Source organism: Plectropomus leopardus, chromosome 2 (genome assembly GCF_026936395.1).
Source record: "Plectropomus leopardus strain MGB_pleo_1.0 chromosome 2, ASM2693639v1, whole genome shotgun sequence".
Classification (NCBI taxonomy): domain Eukaryota; kingdom Metazoa; phylum Chordata; class Actinopteri; order Perciformes; family Serranidae; genus Plectropomus; species Plectropomus leopardus.
Genome location: NC_142177.1, coordinates 26,497,557 through 26,509,470, shown reverse-complemented (window position 1 = coordinate 26,509,470; position 11,914 = coordinate 26,497,557). Strand labels below are relative to the sequence as shown.

Genomic DNA, 11,914 nt, shown 5'->3' with positions numbered 1-11,914 from the left:
TTAGGCTTGTGTTAGTGAACACAGATGAATGTTCATGATAAATGTATTATGTGTCCTTGAAAAGTCAGGAGATAAGACTTAAAATGTTGTCCATGAAAATGAGTGAGAACTTTGTAAATAAATGTATAATAACCTACATAGTCATACAATGGAGAAGAAGACAAAAATAGAGACCCTATAAATAGTGTATTATTAATGTGGTGAAAGTCTGTCAGTGTTCAGCTCTCTAATGAAGGCCTATAACAGTTTAACCCTTTTTAACTTGAGCAAATTGGCATGATTTCCTTCAAAAACATAGCAAGAATGCAATGGGAAACTTAAGAAGAAATGACCTCACAAATTGGCAAAAACAAAAAGTAAAAATTACAAAAAAATTACCTGAAAATTAGAAAAACAAACAAACAAACAAGGGAATTACCTGAAAAAGCGATGAAATAATAATTACTCTGTAAAATATTTTTAAATATATAATAATGATTTTGGACATTTTCCCTAGTTTAAAAAATAGTTTTCCTAATCTCCTTATTTCCTGCAATTTTTAGGACATTTATTGCCAAGTTCCTCATTAAAATGAGCTCATGTTTTCAAAAGAAAGTAAACCAGTTTGCTTAAATACTAAATAGGCTGCACTAGAAAAGTAATGTAAATCCAGGATTCATAGCGTTAAACATCTTATTATAATAACTGAGTAATATGTGGAAAACAAATTAATTGAAAATGGACTGTTGTTTTAGTTTACTTTATCCTATTAATAAAGCTGATTATGTTTATGCCCTCAGCCAGGATGTGATCCTCTCCTCACTGTCAGAGGGAGAAAAGGGGGAGGGAGGTGGGAGGGGCTGCTGGGGCCGATAGTGCCGAGTTTAGCACTTTGCAACATGATCCGCGCACAGCACGGAGAGGCCGGGCTCTGACTGCGGTCCTGCATCCTGCCGTCCCACCGCACCACATGGAGACTGGATAGAGCCTCAGTGAACTGGGAATGACAAAAGAAAGAAGGTGGACCGTTTTCCTCTGTCGACTGGCTATATGAACGCGCTCAGCATCAGCAGCTCCTGACAAAGCAAAGGCAAACAGAGATGAGGGTGACGGGAAGTGCTACTGCTGCTGCTGGTCTGCGTCAAACCTCTCGCTCCTCCAGTAGATAATGCCCTCGGTGCCTCTGAAAGGACTTTTTGGGTGTATGATTTGCTTGCCGCAGGGGTCCAAATCAGCAGGGACAGTGATGGTCAGCCCTTCTCCAGCTTCTCTGTCACTCTCAGCATCTGCATTATAAGGAGAAACTGGGGGAGTGCTTGTGAAGGAATATGCAGAGATAAGAACATTTGTTGTTGTTGTTGCATATAGATCAGACAGAGCCACAATTGGATTACGGGGTGTTGTTGTTTATCAACATGAACTCGCTGTTTTTCTCCGACGCTCCGCCCGGGCCGGTCTGCAACGTCCCCGCCGGGTCGGGCGCGGTGACCAGCGCCCTGCGAAACGACCTGGGCTCCAACATCCATGTGCTGAAAACCCTCAACCTGCGCTTCCGCTGCTTCCTTGCCAAAGTCCACGAACTTGAGAGGAGAAACAAACTGCTGGAGACCCAGCTGCAGCAGGCGCTGCTGAAGACGCAGTACCGACACCTTTACGCCCGGGAAGTTGCGGTGCAGACGGACGGTCCCGACTCGCGGCTGCCGGGCACCATCTGGAGTTTCACCCACGTCCGGAGGCAAGGGGAGCGCTTTGAGACCCTGCATGGGCCCGGGGTGACGTGGACGCATCCGGATGGAGTTGGGGTCCAAATAGACACCATCACCCCAGAACTGAGGGCTCTGTATAACGTGTTGGCCAAAGTCAAGCGGGAGAGGGACGAGTACAGGAGAAAGTGAGTAAAGACGTATCTTAAACTGGTATGCATGTTCATATGTGCTGTTGATAGAAACCCTCTTCACAAAGCTGGCGATTTAGAGCATGTCTCCACAACAAAAGGGCTATATATAGGAGCATTAATCAATTGTATGCCTGGATGCATCCTTAAACAGCCTATTGGACCAGATGTTACAAATTTGCAGGGGAATTGCAAGGGATTAGAGGCCCTGAAAGGATATTGTTGTGGGCCCCCTTTTCTCTTCCGGGCCCCCATCATCACTGACCTCACAGTAGCTACACAGAAGTAAGAATGAAACTGAAAATAAGTACAAAATATAGACTATTTCGGATGAAATCAGATGCTGTTGTGGGAATTTACATGAATATTCAAATGATTTCTCGTAAACCCTAGTCAACAGTGCAGTCACTCAACTGCCAGAAGTTTAACTCATTCACTGTAGCCTAGATATAGCAGTTTGTAAGCCGAGAAGTTGTTCAAATATGGTGTTACATTAAATCAAGACACAATCAACATTGCGCTAAAAACAGGCTTGTTTTTTATCATGTTACAGTTAAATCAGTTTGTTCATATTAATGTTGAAAAAGACTAGTCAAGACAGAAAACTATTCAGCAACTATTCTGATGATCATTGAATTGTTTGATCATTGAATTGTGTATGTTTGGGTGTTGTACTGATGGTCTGACAACACATTTGAAGAGGTCAACTCAGGCCAAGGGAAACCATGATCGACATTTTTCCCAAGTTCAGACATTTTTTAGACCAAACGATTAATTATGTAAGAGGTTGCAGAATCAACTCTCAGAAAGGATTTTTGAATTGGTTAAGAGATATGAAATGTATCATCTACCCATCACTGTACGACTTCCCTAAGACTGTGTTTTGGCAAGAATTCAGTGATATAACAGGTATCAGGAGACGGGTTATGTTTTAACAAATTGTGATACTGTAAGCAAGGTGAAATATTCCGCAACCAATATGCAACCTTTATGACTGCCTGATTCATAGGCCTATGTTAGTTGTGTTTGCGCCAAGCGTTAATGCTGAAAAATGATGCTAGTAACTTGGAAGTGCCAAAAACTGTAGTTCCTTGAATGGCCACTGTGAATGGCTGGCTCCCACAGTGAGTCAGTTCCCACAGACCTCCATATTAAAATATCCAACTTAACAGCTGAAATAAATATGCCTACAAAAACAACAACAACAACAACAACAACAACAACAACAACCCCCCCCCCCTAAAAATGGTTTCGGTCTCAATAGCTAATTTCAACATTCGTGACAATTGTATGGGGTATAAATGTTAATAAAAGTCAATAACATTTTATCAAGGCTTTGAGGTACACATATTTAAAGGCAAGCCTCTTTGAGTGACAGACTGTCAGCCAGGCGTCGCTACAGTCGATGAGTCAGATCCACCCCTTGCTCCTCCACAGCTCTCGCATCTTGTCCAAATATGGTCACTTCTGGCTTCAAAAGAACAAGATGGCAACAGCCAAACTTGAGGCTTCAAAACCCCCGCCACAAATTTTTTCATGTAAACTAAAAATTGATGCAGTGGTTTTTGGTAATCGATTCAGTGTCACAAAACATAATATCACAATACTCATGTGTATCCGTACTTGCTTATAGCCCTAGACATCAGTGTGACTTTTTGCTTCCCATGTGGGTGTGGTTTGCCAATGTCACCAGATGCTGAAATAGTGGAGAGATGACAGACATCACAGTTCTAGAGTTACACTTGAGGTAACATTTCACATGAAGGTTGTCGGAGCTGAGCTAAGCATCTCACAAAGACGTCTATCGTGAAATGAACTGATCCTGTTTCTCACACTCTTCTGAGGAAATTCCTTTGCATGGATCAGTCTCCACCAATTGTTCTTCTTTAGACACATTAATTATGTTTCACTGAGGACTCACTGCAGCGCCCCCGGCTGACCCACGTCACCGCTGGCCCGCTTGGCTGGCTACTGGAGGGAGACATGCCAAGCAACCGCCTGCTTCTGTTTGCTGCCATGATTTAAGCAGAGAGGCATTTTTACAGGCCTCTGTCTGCTCGGTGAGGTCGGCTATGACGAACGCCGACTTCCCTGTGAGCTCACTGACTCAGTGACACAGAATTCATGTGCTCTCCCACTCCTCTAGGAAACTGGACATCCTGTCCAGTCATTCTCGGAAACAACAGCATACCCTTTTTTTTGTGTGTGCATTCCTGCTTGAGAAGATGGACAGCAGTGACTGGGACAGCAGCCAAATTAAAAACTGCTGCAGCTGAAGTCCAAAATTTTGGATTGCCTTTGGCAAAAATGGGAGCTCTTGACTTTATAAGTAATTGAAACAGCCATCGCAGTTGCTTTTTAACTAGTGTTTTAGCTAGAGAAATTTATAAAGCTAATGCACATTACACATTTACGCATGAAACCCATGTTATCCCTCCAAATAGTGGCTGTAAGTTGTTGGTTTCCTAAATGTTACCCTTACCATTAAGTTTTAAATGAGTATAGATTTTGTAGGTGTTATGTGTGTTTACACTCTTCTCTAATGATGGATGGATAACTGAATGGGCCTACTGGGCACAGACTGAGGAGCCCAAAATGTCATTGTCACTTGCAAAATGTCACACAACATGTATTGACCAGAAAGAGACTCAACGTGACTTCAAAGGGACACAATATGATTCCAAAATGGGCAAATCAGCCACAAAGAGACAGAAAATGACTACAAAGAGATACAAATGACCAAAAAAACATTAAATTAACATAAAGAGACACAAAACAACCACAAAGAGACACAAACTGACTACAAAGCCACAAAAAATGACCAAAAAAGACTTTCCCTACAGAGACTCACGATTACCCCAAACAGATCCAAACAACTACAAAAAGACACAAAATGACAAAAAGACATAAAATTAACACAAAGATACACAAAAAACATGATGAGACACAAAATAACTACAAAGCAACACAAAATAATCAAAAGACATAACATTACTTTAAAGAGACACAAAATTACCTCAGATACCCCAAAAGACACAAAACAACCACAAAGAGACAAAAAAATGACTACAAAGCAACAGAAAATGATCAAAAGGACATAAAAATACCCAAAAGACACTTAAGATGATCTCAGAGGCCCAAACAACTACACAGACACAAAACAACCAAAAAGACATAAAATTACCTCAGAGACACAGAACGACCAAATAAGCACAAGGAGACACAAAATGACAAAGAATGACATAAAAGTACCACACAGAGACACAAAACAACTACAAAGGACGTTATGTGACAACAAAGAGACAAGGTTGGACAAGGTTGTCTTGCTCCCCTGGAGGAGAGGTGGTGGGGCCCTTTGAATATCTGTGTCCAGGGCCCTGTTTTCTCACAGTCCACCCATGCTAATGACACTCACAAGTAACAAATTGTCAAACATGTTCTTTATATGCTCTTTAAGACTTGATAAGTGACAAGTGAACAAGACGCATTTCTAGCCTCTTTTTATTGCTCAGTAATCATGGTAATCAATCTCTTTCCCTCTCTGCCTCTCACGTTCCTTCTCTGCTCTGAGCTCAGTAATTACATCACTGCTGAGTTCACCTCCCAGTTGTTTTTTCTCTGTCTCCCAGTCTAAATCCCCTTTACTACAGTCACGTTTCAGCATTCAGTCCCCGAGCCCCATCCGGCCATGCCTTTTCTATTTTGTGCTCTTTGTGTTCGGCCATTTCTTCGTCCTTCACTCCACCCATCCAAAGCCCCTCCACCCCTCCGCTCCGCTCTGTGTCATACAGACTGCTTTGTAAGGCATCCTCAGTCCCGACGGAGCCCCCCTCCCAAGCTCCCACACTGCCCCAGTGATTTATTAAAGCTTTACCACTGTGGACACACACGAGGAGATGGATGGCCACATGGTCCATTTCTGATTTGGTCACTTGCGTTCATACCATGTAGCACACGGCTGTTTGCTTTTTGTCATTTTTCAGAACGCCTCTTCTGATCAAGACACTATTTTCTGAGCCTGAGGAAAAACAGCGCGATTTGTAGTACATGTTAATGTAATAATTATTTGAGAAGTTCAGAGCCTGCTTGAATACATGAAATATAACAGAAATAAATACATTTGCCAGGACAATAAAGAGGTTCAACATGGGCCTAAAAATGCATGACCCTTTAAATCAAAGACATAGTTTTTGTTTCAACATTAATATGCAATGATTGATACGCTAAAATATATACATGAAATACAAAATTCTAAAAAATTATTTGCATTGTCTTTAATAATTACAAATTAGAGTCATTTAACAAAATACAAACATTGTTAACTTCTGTCCTCAGACAAAAGTTAATCACATTTGAGTACTTTTTTCTGACGAGTTGGCTTTATTTTTGCGTAATTGTTTCATATAAATTTGCAATAGGGTTAAAATGTTTCTCATAGCATCTCTATTTGTACTGAAAGTGGACAAAGTGGAATTTTGACATATAAACAATTCAATTATTTCTGCAACAATCTTGCAGCTTTTTTTTCTGGGCGTAAAACTTAATTGCTATAACAAACCTTCATTGTCCTCAATCAGCTCGATCTTTTGGTAGAGAACAATCTTGTTCTTTCACAGTTACCGGATGTATTTGCTGATCTGGAAAAGCTCTTTAACAGATTATATCCACATTCTTAACTTTTTAAAAATAGTTTTATTTATCGCCATCAAATACATGAATATACACACAGTTCCTCTCTTTATTTTTTCCACAGAACACATACACAAACAGTTGTCCCAGTATAGGCTTCATAATTCAGACAGCCAGCTTACATGAGCGTCCACTCCGTGCCACAGTGTCTGGACTGTGGGGTTACACACCTCTCACACAGACAAACGAGCAAGCAAGGGAGGATGGGTAAGGTCACTGCCAGTGCACTCATCCTCACTGTTTTTATCTTGCTGTCTTGCATCACTGTGAAATGTATCACTTGGGGGTTACTGAGTCTCTACCAGTAATTGCCACCATCATTCAAAAGTGCTCAAAAAGCCATGTAAACAGCAGCTGACAAACATATTTGACAGTCGGTAACAAACTGTATGTTAACTAAGAATAGAAACTGTGTCTATTTTCCTATTTGAAGGCTGCCTTTATGTGGCCAAGAGGGCAAATTTGTTTAGTATTTACATGTTATGCTGTTGGAGCAGAGAATATCACAGAAGGCTTTATCTTTTATGCAGATTACTGCCGGGACTAGAGACAGCAGTTACACTCCTGCTAATATGCTAATACATATTCACGGAGCTGCATGCACAGAGATAAGGGGTTGCTTATTCCAAAGAACACAGTATGCAGCTGATGTATTTTGTAGTTAACATACATTTCTGTGGAATAGAGGTGACGTGGGAGGCGGCTGTCGATATGATTGCACAGACAGAGTAAAAGGGGTGCAGAGAGAGAAAGAAAATTTACATTATCAAGCCATTTTTAAGGTGCAATGCAGTGTTTGAGTGCTAAAGGACACATCACAAGCTCTCTGCCCCAGTTGGGACCTGAACCAGAGATCAGCGCCTTGGCCTCTTCTAATTGGATGTTTATTCCATCAGTGAACGGAGGCCAAACAACTGTCCTGCTGGATGACAATGTGGGTGTTACAGAACGTATAGTGAACCCGAACAGTCCCCGGGCCTCCTGGGCATGTTCTTCCTGCATGAATAATTCACACACAGCTGAATTTAGCTGTGTGTGGATCAATGCAATGAGAATTCACCGAAGACACTTTTCTGAGGCTTTGATCTCTCTTCCTGCGATTAAGAGAGGTGAAAGGCAGAGCTGAGCATCTCTTTTGAAAGTAGGATTCGAGGTTGTTTGAACTAAAGAACTGACTAATTACAGGGCGAGTTAGGCTGTGATTCCAAAGCTGAAGGCTGCATTGTGTTTCAAATATCATATTTCCACACGAAGAGCAAACGTGCTGCGCTGATGAGCTCTTCAGTTTGTCCCTGTCTGTCTGCCGCTGACCTGCCCTGTGTATAATCCAGGCCGTCTATTCAGGAGAGGGATTTTCTCTAAGCCGTCACCTAGCACCGAGGCTCCAACCTTCAGCCAGCCCTGCACCACATCCTGGCACGCAGCCGCCACTCTGAACTGGGGCCTCTCGAAGTGGAAGACTCCCTGCTGCTGAGATACAGAGAGAGAGCTCAGTCCACTAAAACCATTGAGCTCCAGATTAGAGCCTATATTGTTTCTCTCCTACTCCCTCTTCCTGTCTGTGTGGTGCTTAAGCTCACAACAAGCTTTTGAATTTGTCTCTAGTACAAGTGTAGACCATTGTCATTGCTTTGACAAAGTATTCATTTTGTAGATTTCGTCATCATTACAGTCCTGGGTTGTCTTCAGCAGACAATTAATTACTTAATTACTCAACCAGTGCTCTGTTGAATTTGTTAAGAAAAATATACGTTTGTTGCATGCCTCCAAGGTTAATGAAGAATAGAAAAAAAATATCTTGAAGTAAATGGGTTCAGCGTTTAACAACAGAAAAACTATATTTAGGTTTTAGTTTACAAACTCACACATAACTTTTGCAGTATTATCCAAGTCTCATTTGTCCCGTCGCTGAAAACAGTGCAGGTCGACACTGCCTTGATTACTAATTTGTTTGTGTTGTTGCTTGAATTTGGTGAATCCAGGCTAACCCACTAAAACACCAAAGTCACACAATAACACAAACAAACTACAGATGGAGGCAGCGGTAGATCAGCAGCTCCAGTGTTAATGTAAAGTTACTGTTTTTGTCAAGGGAGTCTGGCTTTGAGAGAGCAAAGATATGTTTCACTTTTAGAAATAAGGGCTTTCTGAAGTACTAAGTATACGACTGGATAAATGAGGGTTGGATTATACTGCACGAGCAGTGTAAGAGTTTGTAAACAGATTCTGTGACACAGTTTTGCTGTCGTTGATCGTGGACCCCTATGACATCAATTCAAGAAGAATGTTCGCCTATTTTATATTCTTTGTTCAACGTGGTGGCATTTAAGCATAAAGCTTTCTTCATAAATTCAAGATAACACAGGGTGAGTAATTGATATACAAATTTTTGTTTGGCTGGGGAAGTATTCCTTCAAGTATATATATATATTTTTTGTCTGTGTTATAGACCTCCATTGTTGTCTAAGAACACAACCAGAAGCCACACTGTTGCATTGGTTGTTAATTACCATGAGTGTGGGCTCTGTAGACTATTTTAAGTTAATCCCACATACACATACATGCAGCTTTGAAGAGTGGATACCAAGATGGAGGTCAGGACACCCCAAAGGGTCGCAAGGTAAATCAGAGTGGTCCTGTGATGATTAATAAGTTAGGTGCAAAAGAAAGAAAAGAGAAAGAAGCTTGTTTCTGCAACACAAAATGCACATTTTCCGGCTTTACTCAAATATTTGCTTTTTTTCTTGCAAAATATTGCAGCATTTTATCCCTTCAAGTAAATAAATCAACCTGAGGGGGAAACATCACTCCCCATGAACTGCTCATAGACCTATGCAACTTGTGATGAGGGGACACGAGGAGGCGTTGTTTTGTGATAAAGGATCACGAGCCGAAAAGGTTGGAAACCACTGCGCTAGAGAGGGAGGGATGTGCATTAATCTTCAAAAAAAAAATGATCCCAAACAAACACACTAATTACCTCTTTTTGAGTAACATTTGCTATATATTTGTGACATGTTTGTGAGGATTATGATCTTCAGTAGGAGCAAGTGGCTTGGTCCTAAGTCCCACAGACAGGGCAGGAAAGTGGATAGAAAGTACTGAGAGACAGACTAATGCATTATGGGGTTTGGTGTTTACATAGGATTTGTTGACAATAAGAAAAATATCCTTTAATCCTTTTCGGAACATAGTCATCTATGGACTTAGGTTATTGTTAAGGCAATGGCATCTACAAAGAATGAAAAGAAAAGACAATAAAAAAATGTGGTCTCTGTCTCTATCTCCGTATTGATCTAACTGAAAGGAAATCCTGGGTGATACCATGACGGGAGCGTGTCTCCACCTCTGCTTCATCGTGCCTATGTTCCTTCGGTGCCTGTGACTGGAGCTGTGCTGTGCAGCTGTGGTTGATTATTCATGGGTATCGATACAGCTGAGAGCAGTGCAGTGCACCTGTCTTTCGTGAGCTCTGACTGCATAGGCTGCATGTGCTGTACTGTAGGTTTGATTGGTGGAGTGTTTTGGAAAAGCAGCGCTGATTCTTGCAGCAGTTGTGTCCTGAGGCAAAGCAGGAGACGTTCAGTTTAATAGATCAAGTACATCTCACTGCTGCTAAGTCCATAATCATCAGACCTAATCCTTATTTACACTTTAAAATTTAACAAGTGCCTCTCTGTTCAGACCTGCTCAGTTTGAAAAGCCATTGTGGTTTTTCTAAAGGTCTGGATGTGCTGACGCAGCATTCCAACTTAATAACCATCATATCTCAAAAGCTTGTTATTCCAGAGGAAATGCTGTTTTTTTCCAGGCACCTTAAAAAACAAACACGCACATCTCTGCGCAATATATAATGTCGTACGTGTGCCAGAGAGGAGGGTGGTGTGTGAGAGTCTTGACAGGCTCTTAAATTGCTGCGTTCTTGCATGCTTGACCTTAAGACAGGCCAGATGTGCCTCTCCTCAGAGCTCCTTGGAAATATTTATAGATGAAGTGTTTTAACCTTCAATGGCAATATTTTCATGACGGCTCCCACAGCAATAAAAACTCTTATCATGTTAACCCTATGAAACCTGGATAGACATCTCTTTTCTTGTGCTGCGTTCTGATGCCTTCACAAGTATTTAAACTTTCAAACCATTTCTTTGAAAACATGGGGGGGAAAGGTAATAAGCAACTTGACAAGAAGTCTTTGCAAATTGCAGGAAATTAGTAGATTTGGGAGAAGAAAAAAAAAATGAAGTAAGGGAATAATGTCCAAAAACTATATTTAGAAACATCATAATTATATATCAGTGTATTTTACAGAATTATTATTATATTTTTTCAGGTCATTTCATTGTTTGTGTAATTTCTTCTTAAATTTCTTATTGCCTTATCTCCATTTTTGGGGGGAGAAAGTACAATTTACTCAGGTATCAAAGGGTCATAGAAACAATCCACGATCTTCAAGTAAACAAAGTAGTAAGGATGTCCTATTTCAAAGATTTCACCTCCTGATCAAGACATTTTTCAACTGGCCAGGAGGATCAGCCTGATCTGATCCTTGTTTTTTTCGTCAGCTGCCATACGGGTGTTTTTTCTCGCAAAGCTTTCATGTTCAGTAACGCAGCGAGTGCAGCCATTGTCAACTTTCCACTGCCTGTCTGTCTCTCCACACCATGTGTGTGGAACAGCTTTCTCAGAGTTATTCAATTGTCAGGCCTATACGTTGAATTAATTTTAATAACTAATGAACTCGAAGGGTGCACTGTGCGGCTGTAGCCTTACTATCTAGGAAAAAGGAAGTATCAGCAGATACTCAATATTAAATTACTCAGATTGGGAGCATAAAAACTTGATCAGGACATCTGTATAAAGAAATCATGTCAACACAGGATTGTAACTTATTTATCACCACCAAAATGATTGACAAGTCTTTTAATACACAGGCTTTATAAGTATAAGTATACAAGCATTTATGTTTTCTGATACTGAGAGGTTTGTTTATGTCACTAATGTTTATATCTATTATTATAACACAAAAACCGGCCTATATTTTCAATCATGACCAGTTAAGAAACACACAATATTTTATCTATATATCAAAAATAATGCACATTTATATGTAACTGATATAAAAACATATTTGCAGATTGGGTCTTAAATATTGTTGTAGTACTGCTGAATTTTGGTTTATATTTGTATTATACATACTGCATTCTCTCTCAATTTTGGGCAGCGCTTTCATGATTGAAAACCAATTTAGTGAGCCAACATATGGTCGAGGGCTGCTAAGGAATGCACACACAAAACTGATCAGACGAAGTAAGTTCGTATATCATAATATATAATATATATTCCTGTTTTTCT

General features: G+C 40.6%; 1 protein-coding gene across 2 annotated transcripts in view; it reads left to right on the top strand.

Moving 5' to 3' along the window:
* Positions 1–814: 814 nt before the first annotated feature.
* The window catches only part of iffo2b (intermediate filament family orphan 2b), a 41,750-nt gene continuing 30,650 nt past the window's right edge, over positions 815–11,914 (top strand). Inside the window, exon 1 of one of the 2 annotated variants that reach the window (XM_042506450.2) lies at positions 815–1,870. In XM_042506450.2, the coding sequence (XP_042362384.1) occupies positions 1,395–1,870 (476 nt within the window). In that variant the 5' untranslated portion in view covers positions 815–1,394. The remainder of the gene's footprint in view (positions 1,871–11,914) is intronic. The other variant, XM_042506458.2, reaches the window with a different exon arrangement.